The 21,231-nt window shown below is 43.9% G+C and overlaps 1 protein-coding gene across 3 annotated transcripts in view; it reads right to left on the reverse strand.

Annotated features, from left to right (window-relative positions):
• Positions 1 to 1,710: 1,710 nt before the first annotated feature.
• The window catches only part of TNNT1 (troponin T1, slow skeletal type), a 64,758-nt gene continuing 45,237 nt past the window's right edge, over positions 1,711 to 21,231 (reverse strand). For all 3 annotated transcript variants that reach the window (XM_078655019.1, XM_078655018.1, XM_078655017.1), the window contains 3 exons: positions 11,190 to 11,280; positions 7,767 to 7,807; positions 1,711 to 2,269 (listed from right to left, as the gene is read on the reverse strand). In XM_078655019.1, the coding sequence (XP_078511145.1) occupies positions 2,224 to 2,269; positions 7,767 to 7,807; positions 11,190 to 11,280 (178 nt within the window). In that variant the 3' untranslated portion in view covers positions 1,711 to 2,223. The remainder of the gene's footprint in view (positions 2,270 to 7,766; positions 7,808 to 11,189; positions 11,281 to 21,231) is intronic.

Genomic DNA, 21,231 nt, shown 5'->3' on the forward strand with positions numbered 1-21,231 from the left:
GCAGAATATTCGTGAATTGCAATGTTCATGTGTATATGGCAAATTGGCACTGCGCATTCATGAGGTCATCTTCAATGGCTTTTGAAAGCAACATACTTCGCTAATCTAGCATATAATGCTTGGAATTGTTATAAGTTTCATATTTGCCTTCCAGGTACATTTTGTAGTCCAGCCGCTGCACTTATGCTAACACCAACAATGTTGGTTTCTTGACAACAGGTATAACTTGCATGGCTCTAACCAGTTGATACACGGAGGTATATACACTCAGGGCAACCACACTTCGGGTGGACGAGGTTCTTGCACAGTCCTGGATGGGGCTGTTTATTGGCATAATGGCTCACTGGGCTGATTGTATACCCTTCGAGCTATGCAGTGATCCACATGTCACTAGTGACTTACGCTTAAGTCTTGAGTTGAGTTTCGTGGATGGATTACCCCTTCCCAAGCATGACACACATGCATTTGCTCCTATTACCAATGTCTTATATTCTAGACGACATACAATAAGGTGTATTGGATGTTCGTCACTTTGTTATAAATTAACCTGACTGATTCTACCTCAGGCACTTACCGCCCTCTGAGGTTTGTAAATTACACACTGCTACATCAGGCCATACTTACAGCACTTAAATTCGGCAGAGGTGAAACATGAGGCACTCCCTAAAAACAAATCAAAACATTATCATCATCGCATAGTAATATGTGTTATTATTACGTCTTGCCTGCAGCGTCTTGGTCAGGAACAATAGACCCACCATACTCATTTAACCACTGCAATATACCTCGTGGGTACTTCGCGGTTATGTCTGTGGATGAGGATTGAATGAGTAGTCATGGCCAGGAGGATGATAACTCAGACAATCCTACAAGATGGAGGGATTTGCAGGATCCTAATCGTATGAATCTGATACATTCTCACGGATGGGAGGGGCTCAAGGAATTGAACTTAGTTGTTAGGAGGCGGATGTATGGTGAAACACAAGGAAATACTCTGCATGCCTTTACCAAACACCCTTCACCCCACACTACCCTAGATCACCCGTGCCCCCGAACGTATGCCTCCGCCACGCATTGTGAGCGCTTGAGCCGCGGGTGGACAGGGATGGAGAGAGGCCGAGCCTTGGCCACCGTGGAATAAATAGCGGGTTCGCCCCTCCCACAGGTAAGCCCTCCCCTGGCCAACGAATGGTGGACGCGGGGAGGGGCGCCCCATCGGTGTTGGCTGGAGCTTGCCGGGTGGGACTAAAGCGCTGTCCCGCCCATGTTCCCCTGCGGGTCACGCGGTCAGCGGCAAAACAAAAAGAACTAAGCACTGGAGCAGTTTACGGTAAAACCTCAGAGTTGTCAAGTCTTTTTGTGATGGTGCATTCAAATTTAGTACTCCCTGTGTGCCCTCTGAACCAGCATCCTATCTCTAACAGCATTGGCACCTGAATGTCTATGTCTGGTATTGTTCTAGTTTGAGAAGTAACATTCCATTTTTGGATTCTCAAAATTAACATTCGTGCTGACGTCCATAAAAACAGTGAAATAAACAATTTCCTTCTCTCATGTCCTGTCTAATGATATTGTTGGTAAATTGGTCAATTTCCATTCGTGACTTGTGCCCCAGTGAAATGTTCATGCCGGATTATGACAGAGACTTTATAACAACTTGACTGGTTACAGCTACTAAATATTAAATAAATGCAATAGATGAGACCTTAGTCTTCTGCAATATTTTAATTGTTAATGCACGGAGTACAGTTTGGAGATGAAAACAAAGACATTGATGTGAAAAGGGGAATGTCAAAGGATGAGTGGTGGGAGGAGAACCAGGTGTGAATCGGCCTTTCTGCATAGCAGGGAGATTTTATGACAGTGCTTCTGAAAGGCTGCTAGCACTGAAGCACTGCCACTCACATGATAGTCTATGTTTGACATGTGAACAACTATACTACAGTCTCACTAGCCTTTCAGAGACACAGGCTCTGGGACACATCTCCTGTATTGGCAGATATAGACAAGTGTCTCTCTGAAGGGATATTTTCATTACACACTCTTGCAGCACAAACAGACCAGTGGACAAAGAACAGCCCCTCTGAAAAAGGCTCTTAATGTGTGGATAGGGACCAGAAGACGGGCATAGGTTCATCTTCCAGAGAGGATACTGTCAGCTTGGTCTGAAAGACCTATCCTTTTGTACTGGAACATCTGCTCCATCTCTCTCTTTTCAAATTCTTACTTCCAGCGGCCTCCAACACGGCCCTTGCCTGCTCCTTTTTTGCTGTGGATAAAAAAAAGATCAGTGATTAATTTAGCGCGCCTACTTTAATCAACCTTTGAAACGCTTTGTTTAGAATAGATTTATTAAGGAGTGCAGGTGATATGTGCCATACCATATTTTAACTGTTCACAATAAGCGAGTAAGGGAATTGTAGCTGGTCACAGCCCCCATGCACAAAGCAGGACACATGCTGGACCCCATCTTCACATCCAGCAACAGAATCAGATACAGCCACACCTCTAACTCACCTGGTCGGACCACTACATCATACGCATCACCTTCGCTGGACCGTCCCACAATGCCCCCAACAGCCACATAATATGATGAATTCCTTGTTTGAAATTTATATGAATGAACTTTTGTGGAGAATAAATGCAATTTGACTAAAAATATTGCATTTGTGACTATATCCCACTGTACTGAATTATATGTGGTGTCCATTGGTATGAAGTAATTACTTGTGTATACAAATGATTGGTAACTCGGACCCCTTCTTTTTTGTACCCAACAGCCACAGCGCCCCCCGTCCGCAGCTGGACCACGGTCACTCAGCAACAATAGGCCAGCGCTGTCAGTGCCACACAACCCAACAGCACCACCAACTTGGATCAGGCAGTACAGAACTTCAACTCCAACCTAACCAATCAAAATGCACAGACCCTCGAAACAAGCCAGCTGGTACACCCTGGAATTCAGCACATCAAAACACAAGTACAAACACTGGAGAGAAGATGGCACACCAGCAGGAATCATAACCGACCGAGCCACCTTAAAATCAGCCCTCAACGACTACCACCACCAGATCAAAGACGCAGAGGCATCCAAGCCAGGAACTCTTCACCATTGTCAGAGACTGCACCTGCCCATCAGCCACCAAAAACTCAATCCCCTCCTCACAGGAACTCTGTGACACCCTCGTCTACCACATCAAAATAGCAACCATCCACTGAAACTTCGATACCCAACCCTCCAACCTCCTGAGCATCCCATTAACCACCACTGCCGACCACCCGCTCACTGCAGGGGAACAACTCAGCACACCAAATGCAACCACTCTTATGAACTTCTTCCAGTCAGGAGCACCCACCGACCCATGTTCCCACCGGCTTTTCAACCTCAGAAGAGACAAGATCAGCAGCCAGCACACCACCATCCTCAACGCCTTGATAACCACAGTCACCTTTCCTGACATCTGGAAAAATGAAGAGGTCAGACCCCTCTACAAGAAACCCTCTGCAGACCCTAACGAGCTCCAGAACTACCATTTCATCTCACTGCTTTACTTCCCTGCCAAAGTCCTGGAGAAGGACATCAACCTTCAACTCACTGAACACCTGGAGAGAAACAACCTACTAAACCCATCCCAATAAGGCTGCAGAGCCAACCACAGGACTGAGACAGCTCTGATTGCCACAAGAGACGACATCCGCACCCCACTCGACAGAGAAGAACCAACTGCCCTGATCCAGCTTTACCTTTCTGCAGCCTTCCACACCATCTCCCATCACATACTCATCAATTAACTACACAAGATTGGGATCACAGACGATGCACTCAGATGGCTGGCATCCTTTCTCATGGGGCGCATCCAGAGAGTTCGCCTCCCTCCCTTCATCTCGCAAGCCAAGCACACCATCTGTAGCATCCCCAAAGGCTCATCCCTCAGCCCAACTCTCTTCAATGTGTACATGACACCACACGCAGACTTCATCAGATCGCACAACATCAACATCATCTCCTACGCCTAGGACACACAGCTTGCCCTCTCACTCTCAGCGGCCTCCACCTCGACAAACACCAACTTCCACAACTGTATGAAGAACATCTCAGCCTGGATGAAGGACAACTGCCTGAAGCTCAACATGGACAAAACTGAAGTTCTGATCTTCGGCAGATACACAGCCCTCAGGAATGACTCCTGGTGGCTGTCGGAACTCAGATCCACTCCCATACTGAAAAACCACACCCGCAACCTTAGCATCATCCTCAACAGCGAACACTCCATGAAACATCAGTTCAATGCTTCCTCCTCAGCCTGCTTCCACATGCTCTGCCTAGTCCACAAAGTTTTCAAGTAGATCCCCATCAGCACTAGGAAAACAGTGATGCAGGTCCTCATCACCAGCCGACTGGACTAGAGCAACACACTCTATGCAGGCATCACTGCCGAACTCATGCAAAGCCTCCAGATGATCCAGAACGCAGCCGCTAGACTGATCCTTAACCTGTCCTAGAGGATACCCAGCACCTGAAGGACCTCCACTGGCTCTCGGTCCAGAAGAGATCCCAATTCAAGCTCCTGGCCCACACCTACAAAGCCCTCCAGGACCAAGGACCTGCTTACATGAACCACTACCTGCATTTCCACTGACCTACCAGGAACCTCTGCTCCGCACACCTAGACCTCACACAGATACCTCACGTACATTGCTGCCACTCTGGAGGACGCTCCTCCTCCATCTTACCACGGAAGCCTGGAACGTCCTCCCCCACCACCTCCGCACCGCACCCTCGCTGACCCGCTTCAGGAAGGAGCTCAAGACTTGGTGCTTCGATTGATACCTGCAGCAAGAGCCTGGATACTCTCTCGGGTGACAAGCCGTGCTCTACAAGTACAACTCGATTGATTGATAGCACAGAGAGATGGTCCTATTGGCCTAAATTCACACACCTATCTTGAGGAAGAAGAGGGATTAGGGAATAAGTTACTCCACAGCAATGATGATGTTTTCACCAAACCTCCTTTCCAACCATGCTTGTAGGAGATGGGGGAGGGTAATATGCTCGACATGCCATTACACATGCCATTATACAGTCTGGCCATAAGCCAATCCCTTTATCTCGAATACCTTTGCGGAACAAGTACATTCATTTTTACACTGTTTTATTTGCAATACCAAGTGTACCCTTTTCCCCAGAAGGTACTGAAATGCAAACGTGGAGTAATGAGTAGAGAAAATTAATTGACACTGGGAAGGAATTAGACAATGTTGTGTCCTTTCCTTGTTTTGTTTATGCTGAATTTTTACAAACTGAATATTGATTTGAGTACTGGTCCTCAATAACCCCAAAACTAATTCAAAGCAGATGATTTAGCTGTACTTGAATATATGCCATTTGGGCTGCAGAGGGTGCTAAATATCCAGTTTTGAGCATGAACCCCTCAATTCCATATTCAATCTAGAAAACCCATAGACAATGTGTTTTAGCACACCTAATAATCAGAGGAGGTGAAGAAAGAACTTCAGGGGCCGTATTGCACTAAGTGCCCAGTGGGCGCACAAGGCGTTTGTGCCCGCTTTACTCTCCCCAAGGCACTTTGGTATTACAGAAGGGGCTTCAGACGCTTGTGTGGTGTCTTCTGTAATACTGAAAGCGCTAGCGCACATACAGTGCGAGCTCTTTCTCAAGAGGGCACTCCTTCATTTGCATGGAGGCGTGGCCCTATGCAAATGAGGGAATCCATGTGCCTCTGCACCCGGGATGCATTATAGACACAAGCGCAAAGACAAAGTAGAAGGTTCTGCGCCCCCTGATAGCAACTTTCTGGAGCTGGGAATGGTGGTCTTATGGACCCCCCAGACACCCCCTTACCGGCTGGTGCAGTCACTCACCACACCCATCTGCGAGGGGATCATTAATCTCCTTTAAAAGTGCAGCTGGGTTGCTGCCTGCACGGAGAAACATGGAGCTGATGCTTCAAAGCTGCTCCGTTTTTCACATGAATGCACTGCCCCCGGGGCAGCACGTATTCGCAGTTGCCCTGGGGGTAGCACATTCTATGTAATTGGACGCACTTTCCCTGTTTGCACCCGGCGCAGCTGTTTTAAGGTGTGCTGGGAGCAAACAAGGAAAGTGCGCCCTATACATAATAGGGCCCTGGTTGTCAAAAGCAACAAATAACGAGGTTCCACTCTGCGGGAAGTGTTGCATAAAGACCCAGATGGGACAACAGCTTTGATCTTTTAATTAATACCTTATGCAGAATCTTTAATATATCAAGGGCAGCCTGAAATGCCTGAAATACTTTCCAAGATATTGCGTACAGTGCATTGCCATAAGTCCTTCAGCAGGAGAAGTGTGACTTTATCATCTATTGTCTGGAGTAGCTTAGGCTGTTCGACTGCAAGACTCCATAATCAGGTTAGCTACCGAAATACCAATGTGGACAACTGAGGGTTATTTTCCACATTTGATGTATACCATTACCAGGGGGTAGGAAAATACTACCAGTATGCATCTCTTCTTGGCATGTAGTGCTGCAGAGTTGTACACTATGCATAGATCGCCATCTGGTGTTCTATGTATAGTGTACAATCTGCAGCTCATATGCCTCAAACAGATATTTTCTGGTTGTGGTAAATAACTCCTGTTCCAAGTTTTCAAGGTGGAAACGAGACATACCGTGCATAAATTGTATTTAACACACCAAATTCAGCATATCTCGCCTTTTCAGGCCTTTATCCTCTTCTAAATTTCAACAGATTGGACCTGTTGTCATTTATCTGGGGAAACTGTGATGGTGTGATAATTATCACTCAATGCAATTCCGATCCCTGTGCACACGGATCGGTACCAGCACTTGTAATCAGGACCGTAGAATGTATACAGGAATTGAAAATCAGATTGTAGTCTTTGTCGGGTAGGATGGGTTAGGAGGCCACCTTGATGAAAGCGATCGACCATAATGCACAGTGAACTATAACTAGAGGAGAAACGTCTGTTGAATCTGGTATTGATTAAAGAGCCTCTCATTAGGAGATATCAGGTGGGCCATGTTCATATATAGGATTTTACTGCGGCTTGGAAGAGCAAGTGTATTACTCCTTAAAACTGTTACAAACTACTACAGAGAATACATGTAGAGTAAGACAGAAGTCATTTCAAACCATATTGTTGGGTGCGGTGTAGGAGACTCACTTTGTTTCTTCAAGAGGCCACCCTGAATCCCTCTGAATCCAGGAATGAGTATCTTTGGCCCCACTGACATTGTCCTGTGAAGGACTGATTTTTCATAGCATACACATTGTGGTCTTGGCAATGCACTGGGATTGTGTTGTACTGCAGAAAGTTTCTCCTGTTGGTTATCCTGTGGAAAGGTTATATTGTTTGCACTTGTAATGAAAGTTCCTGTGACAATAGTTTCATAGAGGAAGTACTCAGCACCCCATAACTTCATGAGGGTCTACCTAAGAGGTATGAAAGGTTCCACCCACAGTGGCACTGGTCTGTATTTTCCAAAAGGCTGAAATGAATTACAGTTCTTTAGGGCTCTGGCAGTATCATTTGTTTGTCAGGTGAGGGGTGGCATGTGACTGGCAGTGCTGCAAATCTAGTGGCCTTCAAGAAGTACTGATCTATTGTGAAATGTCCCCATCTCAACATAAGTCAGCCTACCTGTCCTTGTGAAATGAAAACCACACAGAGGACTGGAGTGGAAAATAATAGAGGCAATGTGGCAACAGATATAAACTCAATTCATTCTCCTGCTACTTACAATTTCTGAGCGTGGCTGATTCTGTTGTAAAGAACGTTGATCTGGAGAAACAAAACCATATACAATCACATTAAACGATTTTCTATATCTGGAAGTATACGCTCTCCAGACATGTACACTTCACTAACTCAGAACAGTTCCCAGCAAGACTCAGTCCTATTCTCCCTTCCCCTTTTTGACATCTTTCCATATAATGTCCATCTTTCCAAAGCTTGCAGCGCTGAAATTGTCACATTTCTAATGTGAAAAATCGAAGCTGAGTTTTACGCTGAGCTTGTTCATGTGCACTATCCTCATTTATCAACATCAGATTCTTCCTTTTATGCAGAAATCTCATAATCTCAAAATAAATATTAAGGCAACCATAAACAAGTTTTTGGGGAAGTTGAAAGGATGCCAGCCGTGGCCTACAAAGGTATGTGCTTAGTGAGGTGAGCAGGGGGTGCAAGGGGTTTCTGCCTGTGATATAAAAGGATCCACAAATTAAGAAATCCCTGGGTTTGGCAAGCAAGCAATTAAAAAAAAAAATCTTTATTTATTTATTTGCAGATGTAAGCAATATGCAAAATAAAGGCAAAAATATTTAAAAATATAACAATAAAGGAGTGGCCCAGCACCCTAGGTACACCAGCTCTGGAACTTCTTTTCAAGATGTCGCCCATAATTCAATTCAGCCAATCCTCATGGTGCATGGTGGGTGGAAGCAAAATATGCGTGACTCGTGAACAGACCGATGGGGAAGACAGCTGATCCCAAGCCCCTGTATGTATGTAAATGTGATTGTAAATTGAAGTTATAAAGTGCTTACTAACTACTGATCAGGCATTGAAGAACTTTGCAGTGAGTAGCATGTTAATCCGAAACCCAAGATTAGAGTTAAAAAATAGATTAGTAATAAGTACTTTTTTTGTTTTTTCTTTCCTTGTGGATTAGTTGTATTATGTTTGTGCTCTTGAGTTCTTGTGTGTTTAGTAGTGTTTTGAATAGGTGTAGCATGATGGGTATGGCTTACAAAGGATAAGTAGTAAGTGGTTATTGAGAGTAGCAGACATGTACCTGTTAAGTGGCTGAATTGGCAAAAACAGAGGGGGGATTTGAAAAAGATGCTCATGAGTAGTGGTGTAGTGCGCCCGCTAGTTGGGAGAATTGGCTGAAAAGAAGGGGAAGTTTAGAAAAGATGTTTGGGAGTTCATAGTAGTTAGAAGGTTTGAGATGAGATAGAGAGGAGGGATGGGACAAGGGTTGAAAGGAGTATATTGTTTTTATTAACTTATCCATATATATACTCAAGGCACTTAGTAAAGTTGTTGTGACTGAAGTAAAAAACTCTAAATATATGCCCATATGTACATAGAAGCAGCAATAAACGGCCTGATATGTATATTTGATCAAGGCGGTTATCCGCTGAAACGCATAGGGCAATTTCGGTAAATCCGATGCACGAAGAATAAACCTTCATGTTTGCAACCATAACGGACTGCCGTGTGTGAATTATCTCTGGGAGGAGTGCATTTGCGCTTCTTTGTGGCGCTTTGTGGAACTCGATGTATTACAGGGTATCTCCGACCCAGGTCTGCACCTCTGCTCAAAGAGTCCCGGCATTTTGGGGATTGGGAAAACGTATATATATATAAATATATATATATGTATATATATATATATATATATATATATATATATATATATATATATATATATATATATATATATATATATATATATATATATATATATATATATATATATATATATATATATATATATATATATATATATATATAGTTTTAACAAACAACTGATATTAACTTATAAATACATATATATATTTTTTTTAAACCAAGGCCGGGGAGGTAGTTAAATCTGTCTGGAGGCCTGAACTAAAGAGACTTTCATAATGGCAGTCAGCGGTCCGTGCAGGTAAGGGTGATGGGACTGGGTGGGGGGGCGGCACGGGCCACGGTTGCATAATGGTTTCTGGTAATGGTTTCTTGGTTTAAAAAATGCAGTCCTTGCTATCACTAGTGCACTAAAAGGCTAAGTTAAGGAGATTACCAATAGATTGTATGCATTCTAATGTTTCCCCACTCACTAAGCCCATGTAGAAGTTCTCCTCAAAACCAATGTATTGTGGGGCACTTAGAGCACAAAAGTTTCTTTGATCTGGGCCTTCTCTACTATATAAAGTGTTTCCTGGGATTCTTATCAACAGGACAGTAGGCGAGGGCCTCTCCTGGCACCAGTTACTTAGATCCAGGTGTGAGCTACATCTTTGAACAGGGAGCTCCTGGGGTGTTTTTATAGGTTGCCAGGTAGAAGTAAGGATGCTCTATAAAATGTGGAAATCCTCTAGCGGTGCAAGAGTTTATTAGTGCATAGGGGAGCCAGGAAAAAAAGGTTTTAAAATTGCCTTATTGGTGGGAGTAGGCACGCTTTAGTCAGGTCCTAGATAGGCTGGGTTAATAACAATATTTAGATGGGAGTTAATTTGACCCATTATGCCAGGTCAACACGATTTATGGACATTCTTCAGAACCAGAAAGTCCCTCTCTGCCTGACGGTGTAATCTATTAGTAATGAAGATGAATAGTTACAACCCGCCACTGTCTAGGTTCCCCCCATATTGGGGAGACAGATGTGCCTCAACTCACTACTAAGGTGTAGGATCTAGGTTATTCAAATGCTGCTTGGTCCCCACCGAGTGCATGCCTCCAAAGTGTGAGGAGGGTATCCCAGAACCTACACCGATAAGGCAGTTTTAAAACCCTTTTTCTTTCCTGGCACGACTGCCCTATGAGCCCACGCACCACTAGAGGCTATTCACATTTTAAAGGGCATCTTTATTTCTACCTGGCAGCCCAAAAAACACTTCTGGAGCACCCTATACAAGGTTGTAGCTCACACCTGGATCTACATGACCATTGCGAGGAGAGGCCCTCTGATGAAGCATGCCACCACCATAGTGGGTGAGGGCCTTCCGTCCTATTGATAGGAATCCTAAAAAACACTTCATGAAGTAGAGAAGGCTCAGGTCAAGGAGCCTTTTGAGCACAAAGTGTTCAGACATAGGGTTTTTTCCTGTGACCGTTTTGCTCCTACCATTTCTTAGTGTGTATACATTTTGGGGTATGTGCATAAGGTAGCAGTATATGAAGCAATTACCCTACTGGGTCCTAAAACACTGAACTAGGTCTAATAGCACCTTACATTTGTGGTTAAAGTTTAGAGGACATTCTATAGTTATATTTACAGAGACTGTAGCCTTCCAGTTGAACAGCTGCCTTCCAAGCATTAAACTAAGATTACACAGGCGTACTAGTGTGTGTGAGTTAGAAATCCATATTTGCATCATTAGGTTGTGCATGAGTGAGAAATCTATTGCTGCATCAATGGGGTGCTGTGGCACAATCTCAGTAAACCACTTACTTCATATTTCTGTGTTTTTAGTTTCTCCATCAAATCAAACTTCTCCGACTCGAGTTGTTGTATCCAGTCTGAGAGCTCCTTTGCTGTTTCCCTGTTTGAAGACAGAGGGAATACGTGTTACTGCTTGTACCCATTTCTTCTGAATATTGGCTACATAATGAGCTTCTTATGTACTATTCATCATAACTATCCAACATTAAACCTGTAGAGCTGTAATAAAAGATCAACTTTGTCGTACTCTTACACCTTGTTGTCCTTTCTGCACAGTTTCACAGTTTGTAGGGTGATGTCAGTGCATGCTACTGTTTACCTGGAATGATGCTACAGTCAGACATCGGAGTGCTGGCACGATCTGACGCGTGGTTACAGGAGTGATGTGACAGTCTGACATCTTGTTTTTCTGTGCGCTAGCATTACAATGTCAAGTTGTGATGTTATACTGGCTTATTTGATGGCACAGTATGACTTAGCATCACTCGGAAAATCTGATATCTCATCACTGCGAGAATTTAATATCTGACTGGGACATACAATACGTCAAAAGACTACGCTGTCTTACAAATTGCATATTGAGCACTGAACACAAATCCAAATCTCCTTTTTCTTGTGTAATTGGTGTCATTAATTGACATTAACACAGTGAATGGTGAAAATGTATTCCTGATTTTGTTCAATCTGCTGGCTCTGTACCTACCGCTACAGCCTCTGCGCTTAGTCGATCTTAATTGGCTGTGTGCCAAGAGTAAGAGCGGGTGGTCGTTCTTTCCGTGCTAAAGCTCCTGCCCTTTGGAATACACTGCCTTTATCTCTTAGGAGTTTTTAGAACCACGGGTCCTTCAAGAAATCCTTGAAGACCTGGTTGTTTTCCATCTAGGTGTGCTCCTTTGGGGTACCTTTCCATTTGGTCAGCATCTGCAGTCGGTCACTTCGAAACTAGCCCTGGGACGCCACTTTGCTGGGGTAGCCATGCGCTTTACAAACACAATAACATAACATATTATTGAGTCTTCCTCTTGGTGATCCACGCTTGTGGCACTATGCTTCAGAATCAGGGCTACATTTTATCATCTGTCCTGATGATGACCGCGACCAATTCCAGACTTGTGGGGTCAAAACGTTGACAATTTATTTAACTGAACTGACTCTGTTGCTAACATATGAACACACCGTATACCAGACTGAATATTGATCAGTCCGTTATTTTGTATTCTGCGAGTAACAATTTGTTGCTCTGCCCCCATTTATCTGTATTTTTCACTGGCTTATTTACTATTGGCCACCTTTCTAAATGATCATGTTTAAAATTGCTTGAAATACTTGAAAGAGGGGTTGGCCTAACGGCTAGGGCGGTCGACCTCAAATCTGGGGAGGCAGGTTTGTGTCTTGGCAGGGTCGCGCAACATCCTGTGATTCTGTGCAAATCACTTAATCCACCCGGGCCTAACAAAAATGAATGTGTCCTCATGTAATGCAACTGGTGCTTGTGTAAAGCGTTCTGATACCCGATACCTTCGGGTCAAGTTTGCGCTATATAAAACTTTGTCAATAAAAAAAAAAGATTTAGATTAAACACAGACCTTTTTTACCATTTGTTGATTCACTATCTAGAGGATCTCTAACAGTGTTGTACTCATCCTTCCCATATGGAGCAGTGTCTTCAATATAAAGACATATAGCCAGTTCCATATTCCCTCTAATGACATTGCACTATGACCATCACTGGAGGAACCTGTCATCAAACTGCAACCTTTTAAAAAAAAGTAAGTATCTTTTTGCATTTATTATGACAAATAAACACAGCATTCAGTGCATACCGTGAAGTGCAGTTGCCATTCTAGGCAATACAGAGTAAGCAGCTTTGCTCCTCACCACTGATGCCTTTGGATGTGTCCCAGGAGCTTCTGATCCTTGGTTGCACGGTGAGTGCACATCCCCCCCTCGCCCGGTTCCTCCCTTTCGGGGGAGGGGGGGATTGTATCAGGGCAGGGTGGCCTTACCTTGGTTGAGGGCCACCTGGGGGGGTTTGTTCAGCTCCCGTTTGACCACGGGCATCTCTCTGCCGGGCTGCCCCAGCCCTGAGTGGGCTCTGTGGGTGCCGGGGTTGGAGGAAGGTGGGGGGCAGCTGTGTACCGCGCACCTCGATTGCCAGGGTTGGAGGAAGGGGGGGGGGGCAGATGTGTACCATGCACCCCCGCTTTCCTTCGCCGGTCCCGGGTGGTGGAATTAGAGGCGCTCCCGCCTACGAGTCAATCAAGGCCTTTGGGGCCTCAGCCCACATGGTCAGTGGCTAGGGCCCGGGTGGGACGGCCGCGGGGGGAGGGAGGTAGCATGAGGCACCCTACCCCGCCATGTTTCAGTAGTTGCAGCAGGAAGCGTGGCACATATGCCGTGTCCGCTTGGGGCACCGAGCTTTCCGGCGGCTCGGGGGCGGATTGTTGTTATATAGCACTAGCTAGACTCGTGGGTATCAGAGCACTTTACAAACATTAAGGAAAAGGAAAAGTTGCACTACATCACAGGACATGAGGATGTATAAATATATAAGCAAAGACATCACAGTTAAGTATACAGTGAAGAAGTGAAAAACGCAGGTGTTTGGAATAGTCAGATAACCCCCTCATTGAAAGTCAGCGTGAGAGGGGAGTCCATTAGTTAATTGATGCCTAGGTTGGTTAGCTTGGTCAGAGAAGTTTTGGTTGAGGAGCAGGAGTTTCAGGTCCTTTTTGAAGCAGGGGAAGGAGAGGTTGTATATGAGGTTCGTAGGGAGTGTGTTCCATATCCTAGGAACATTACCAGAGAAAGTACGGCATTGGGTTGATTTCCTTTAAAATTTCGGGGGGATGAGAAGTAGTGAGTTGGTGCTTCTCAGAGTCCTGGATTTTCCTGCTTTTACCAGTTTGATGTTCATGTAAATGGGGGATTGGGCGTGGAGGGCTTTTTGTGTGATGCAGGCCAGTTTGTAAATACATCTACCTTCCATGGGAAACCATTTGAGTGCGTTGAGGGTTGGTGAGATGTGTTCAAATCGCTAAATAAATACAAACCTCTATCCCGCTACCTACCCTTCTCTACCCAAATAACTGAATAACATATCCACTACTTAAATTACTTCATATTTTACTATACTAATTTATGGGTTCCCGAGTGGTGTGCTACTCACCAGAAAAGTGCTTCAACACCCTTCAGGATTAACAAGTGCTATATGAATGCAAACCTTTCTTTCCCTTTTATCCCTCCGCTATCCTTCTCACTCCAAATAACTGACTAATATCCACCACTGAAAGTCCTTCATATTTCACCATATTATTTCACCACTAATCCTTTATGGGCTTCCTGAATAGCGTGTGTCAACACCCCATTATGGGTAACAAGCGCTATATAAATTCAAACCTTTTTCCTCCTCTATCCTTCTGCTATCATTCCAAAATCCAAATAACTGACTAACCTATCCACCACTTAAATTGTACTTGCATGTTTCACTATACTAATTCAACACTAATCCTCTATGGTTCCCGGAGGAGCGTGCTACTTGCCGAAAAAGCGATTCGACGCCTCGTATGGGGTAGTAAGTGCTAGATAAATGCAATTACAATACAATACAATACATATACCAAGTCTGCGAGCTAACAAGACTGTACATTCATCAAGTCCATGCTTGGTAACCGCAACTCCTGTATTCAGTAGACACTCATATACATTCCGGTTTCTCTTTTTCCTTGGTCTGAATTAGTGTCAGAGTCCCCATGTTAATTAAAATCATCCAATAGCAGCCTCCAGGCTGCCACAACCTTGACAGCTTTTTCTTCAGTGCAGGACAGCCCTATATATTTCTCTTCTGCAACACCCATTCGAGCACATCCCTAATCCACATGTCCGCGCTCGGCACCCAGGATCCCATTCACCTATAGCCACTCTGCGATTGGCCAAGAGCAGCACCAGCTGTAGTAATGTGTACAATATCTTGCATCGCCTGGGCTACTTTACTATTTCCAGCAGGCAGACCTAAGGAGTACAGGGGATTTAAATACCCATGGCTACCTTCAATTCTAGCCACCTCCTCACTACAAAAGCCATGGGCCTCGGCACATTGCCAAGCCAAATACAAATAGGTGGCATTCTCCTCTCCGCAACGCATACATTTTGATGCCCTATTGCGGTCTATTTTATTAAGCCAGGAGGGAGTCACAAAGTGTAGTGTAAATAATTGAAGTGTAATAATTTAAACCTATGGTTGCAGGAAACCACCCTTACCAGGCCACATGCATGATCCTAATACGAATCCTTGAGGATGCCGCTTTTAGCCGATATGAGCTCTTTGTCGTATCTCCCTTGAGGGCTTTGTAAAAGAGTGTGTTGAACTGTCTACCCACTTCCCATCTAATCAATCCACCCAATGTCTGAGAGAATAATAAAGCCGCTGGGTAGGTGCGCCATGTCTCCTTTGACGTGTTTTCTAGCTTTGCATTAGGGAGGAGGTGTCCCCGCCCCACATTAAATGCGCCTTGTATTTCCTGGAAAGTTTGAAAAACTTCCCCTGGGAATAAGTCACCCACTAGGAGTCATCCACCCTCCCTCCTTCTGTCCATAGACATATCCTGCTCTATGGATCGAAATAGCTCAAGGTCCCATTGCTGTAACTCTATGTTGAAGGGTGCCCTACACAGTACCTTCTTAACCACTGTCTCCCATATCTGTAATGTGTGCTGTACCAAGTAGGGAACCCGCACTTTTGAGCGGCCCCTCCTCATCAGTAGGCGTGCCAGTGTATCCTCCCAAGAATGCCCCTCTAGTTATCAGTTTCCGTCAGTCAGGTGTGCTGCAAAATTAAAGAGTTGCATATATGGGAGAGGCAAGCCTCCCTCCTCCATATCTCGTTTCAGGTCTGACAGGGCTACCCAGCTGTGCTTTCTCGCCCACACTAGAGAGATCAGCAAATTGTTGAGTTTGGAAAAAATGTGCTCTAAGGCAGAACAGCGATTTCTGGACCAGGTATAAACATCTCGGGAGGAAGACCATCTTAACGCTGGCTGCTCATCCCATAACCGATAGGGGTAACGTCCTCAAGAACTTAAGCAACCCGGTCAGGCCCCTCAAAACTCTATCCACATTCAAGCACTGGTGCACAGTCATTGTGTGCGTGACCATTGGTCCTAAATATCGAAAGCTTTTCCCCTCCTCTTACCATTCTGGTGGCATCGATGCCAGCTCCCTCGTGGGAACAAGAAGGTCTTCCTAACATTGCCTCGTAGGTCGGAAATCAGACCAAAGTCAGCCATATGCCACATCAGTAGGGACACTGCAGGTGATTGGCCATAAATCAACGCATCATTGGCATATAACGAGATAATGTGATTCTTTCAGCTCTCTCGCTGTATTCTACAGGGTTCCAGCTCCCTGCGCAGCAGTATCGTCATAGGCTGTACCGCCGGGGTGAACTGGAGTGGTTACCCCTCTCTATAGATAAGGCTTCCAAGCTCCCCCCCGCCTCCTTGTGGGTTCTTGTAAAGTAGTCGCACCCAGTCCCGAAAGGCTGGGCCAAAGCCCATCCCTCATAGCACTGCCATGAGATAACTCCAACTGACTGTATCAAAGGCCTTCTCTAGGTCAATTGATATAAAAGCCATGTCCTGATCTGCTTCTGTGGTCTCATGCAGTACGTGATTTAACCGTCTAAACTGTACAAATTCTATTTCTGCCGGATTACGTCAAGATTTGTTCAGATACTACATTTGGTATGGAATGTGTGGATGGCAATAGGATTAGAATGAATGTGAGTGTATGATTGGTATTGTATTTATTGTATTTGTATAATCCAGGGTTTCTTTCTTTCCCTTTTTTTGTAATAACTTTGTTGGTATTTGTTGTACTATATATTTTTCACAAAAGAAGATATACCAAAAAAAAGATTAAAATATTATTAAGCAATGAAAATGAATAAACAAAGAAGGATGAACTTATAAGAAATACAAATGAAAAACAAAAGAATGATGAAATAAAATACTAAAATGATATTCATTAGTTCTTATGTTATTGTTGTGCATGAACAAAGTAAATATATGTAAACCATGTTTATAATGAAAAGTATATAGGTCTAGATGGAATTTTCCTAGTACTGATGACCCCACATTGGTCCTAGTGGACCAGGTCATGCATTACTCCCTGCAAGCGCTTTACCAGCAGTTTGTAGAGGACTTTAACATTGGAGTTGATCATGGTGAGTGGCCGGCATGAGAAGGGGTCATTGAGGTTCACCTTTTTTTACATTAGACATATGATACCCTTGTGCATGGAAGGGGTCAGGGTCCTAGCCTTCTGTGCCTTCAATAAAACCTCTAGGAGTTTCTCTGTGGCCGTTCTGGAGTAGGCCTGAAAGACGGGGAAACGGGTTCCCCAGGGCCTTTGGTCTTATTTCTTATTTGCAACAGCAAGTGAGATAAAACCACGATTTACATGTTCAAGATACCATAGCAACAAATGACAAGAGCAATCAAATTGAATATATGGGGTATCAGTGGGTAGGGGTGCCAAGAGTTCCACTTGCTGTTGCGCCCATCACTCTCACTGCCTTTACCACGTCATGTGTCACTTGCGTCGTCACTACACTTCACGAGCACTTCACGAGCACTTGTGCGCAGTATTTTGTTGGTTACATGCCATTGAATGAAACGCAGTGCTACTGACCCATGTGCTTGAACATATGTAGTGAATATGTCCAACATGTCTACTATATGAAATACAGTTAGCATTTACATGACTTGTTTTCCCTGGTTTTTCTTTTCCGTGTTGCGATAAAATCACTTTTAAGTAATTGTGTCATAACACATATATGTATAACTTCCCCCTGAAATGATACCCTTGAGACATTGTTGTTTGATACAGATTATTGCCCTGGTCTCTGGGGTATATGGGCTACCTCCTGTAGTCTGTTACTGTGTCCATATATATGGTAGGATTGTGCAGGATTTTACGGGGCCGGCAGATAGACACTCAAGAACGCACCGTGTCGGCCATCTTGCGTGGCCATGCCCCCCAAACTATGACCTTAGATTGACATCACAAGAGGGCTATTGTGGGTCAGAGAAAAGTGATAAAAACATAATGGATTAATAAGAGAGACGAAGGAAGGTACATAAAAAACTAAAATTCTAGATCTAACAATTAGACTATGTGATCCTTTCCCTAGGAGGGTCAGCCAACAGGGATGTGTTTATGGTATTTATTATTTAGTGGTAAAAACTAGAATGAAGCAGTGTTTACGTTCTATAATAGTTGACCACATTTCTGGTTTTCTGGTGCAGTTCTTTCTCCTCCAATCCTGTATAGTAAGGCTGTCCAACATAATTACAGGAAGATCAGAGCCATGCTAGCTTTTAAGGATACAATTCTACAGGTTGGCAATCTGAACAAAAAAACACCCACTCCCCACATAGAAGACGTAGAATTTATTATAGTGAGATTGAAAGACAGAAATCTTATAACCCTGGTGGGAAGATATGAAAAAATATGCTTCAGAGTGAATGCAGTGAGGGTAGTGGTACAGACTTCGATAAATGGTACAAAGTTTTTTAAAAGAGATTCACTTAATAGGGAGTGGGTAATAGTATCTATTTCCTGAGTAAGCCAGTAAACGTAACATAGCAACGATACTGACCAGAAATACAGCCATGTAGAGGTATTAGCTGACTAGGATTTGATAGCTTCTGGGGAATATTAGGTCCACTTAAACAATTGTTTTTCCCCTTTCGGCCATTGTCTTACGAGCTGAATAAGGAATGGAAAAGCTGACCACAAAATGATCAGACCAGATAATAGCGATAGAGGTTAAAGTCTCTATCACAGGGTCGATAGTCCACACACAATCTAGAATATGGTCTTTAGAATAGGAGTGGCAACAATTATGCACGTGATATAGAGGTTAGAGAGAAGTTCTGTATATTGATTTAAAGGAGCATCCACCCGGTGGTGATAATCACAAATCAAAATGAACTGGGTGGTAGATACCAGCGGCAATGCATTGTTTAAAGTTCTAGGATTCTTTGTATGTATGTATATGATACTTCTACAATGTGGATCATTCTACATGATCAAAGACAAGGGTAAAGTCAATGAGTAGCTCGTGAGAGTGCCTGATTGTTGGAACAATTACAGAGGAATGTTCTGTAAAGAGGTGAGTCTTTAACTCTTCCCTAAATTGGACTAGGGTTGGGGCGGTCCTGATGGATACAGGGATTTGTTCCAGATCGTGGGTGCTTAGATGGAAAAGACTTGCTATCTGGAGATGATGAGCTTTTCCCAAGATAATGCAGGGTTCTTGATTGCGATAGCTTTATATATGATACAGCTGGTTTTAAAGATGTGGCCTTCCGGCAAAGGAAGACAATGGAATTTCATCAGGATGAGGGTGATGTGATCATATTTCTTTAGAGCCTGAATGAGAAGTGCTGCAGCATGTAGGATGTCTACAAGGAGTCTGGGGAGTCTGGGCGACAATGAAGTAGGGCATTATTGCCATCCAGATGCAAGTGTCTAAAGGCTTGAACAGCTGTTCAGTGATGTTTTCTGGAAGAAACGTTTCACTTTCTTTAGAAGATAAAGCTAGGTCCAGTCTTTCTTTGTTTTTTGCCAATGTATCTCTTGAGATTGAAGTTGGTATTTGGGGTGAATCCAAGTGACTTGACATTTGGTGAAAGTTGGGGTTCAAAGCTGTCAAGATTCATGTCATTGAGACAGTTTTGTACTGTATCTTGTTTGTTGTTCTTGGCAAATAACAAGAATGCTGTCTTGGTTGGGTTGAGTTTCAGGTAAATCCTGGATATTCAGGGGTGAATGATGTGCACAAAGTGTTTGAGGCATTGGATGTTTGAAGTGCAGGAGGTTTTCAAGTAGAATTGTGTATCATCAGCATATTGATGAAATGTGATGCTGGTATCTGTGAGTAGAGCACCAAGTGGCCCCATGTAAGCGCTGAAGATGACAGGAGACAGTAAAGAGCCCTGGGGGACTCCACATGTGATAGAGATTTTTTGTGACCTGGAGGTTCCCATGTGAGCAAACTGGTATCAGATAGAATGGTAGGAGAGAATCAGTGAAGGGCTTTACTGGTGAATCCCATTCAAGAGTCTAGATGGTTGCATCAAGGACAACTGAGAGGCCCAGCAATATCAGGAGGTAGGAATCATCTTTATCTGTGGTCAAGAGGACATTGTCTACTATGTGTAAGATAGCAGTCTCTGTGTTGCAGCTTGATCCGAAGCAAGACTGGTAGTTGTGCAGTAAATGGTTAGCACTGATGTGGTCTTGGAGTTAAACATAGACCGAGTTTTCAATTATCTTACTGATCAATGGTAGGTTAGTGAGAAGTTGGTAGTTTAGGAGTGGGAGGATCTAGCCTGTCTGAGAGCTTCTGGGAAAATGCCTTGAGTGAGCGGGCATTGACAATGATAAGTAGGGATAAAAGCGTATCCCTAAAGAAAGCAGTCATGAAGGGCAATGGTAAGACATCATCTTCATAAGAAGTGGCTTTGAGGGAGTTTTGAATTTATGAATATTAACTAAATCTGGGAGAGATAGGTCTTTGACAACTGACCATTGTGGGGATCTATGGGAAAGGATGGGTGTAACAATTGAACCAGGATTGATGTTGTTGGTGTGCTGTTGGATCATCTGTATTGTTAACTGATAAAGAGGTTAATGGCATTGCACTTTTCAGTGGCGTGAGAAATAGATGGCCTAGCGGGAGTGGGCCTGCTTCTGTTGGTGGCTTCACTAATGTCGCTGGCATAGTACTTTGCTTTGTTTGATGTAGTGAGCTGTCTGAATTGCTCAGAGTTACTTCAGTATCAAGAGGTCCTCGAGAGTTCTGTTTCACTTCCATTTTCTTTCCTGTCTGTGGATGGATCGTTAATGTTCAGCATAGTTTTTAGATTACAATGGTGCTGAAGGACTTGGCTTGCACTTGCATGTTGTAATTGAGTTGTTGATGTTCACATAGCTTTCCAAGCACATGTTTAAATTGTTTAGGAGAGTACTGGCATCAGACGTG

Source organism: Lissotriton helveticus, chromosome 7 (assembly GCF_964261635.1).
Source record: "Lissotriton helveticus chromosome 7, aLisHel1.1, whole genome shotgun sequence".
Lineage (NCBI taxonomy): Eukaryota > Metazoa > Chordata > Amphibia > Caudata > Salamandridae > Lissotriton > Lissotriton helveticus.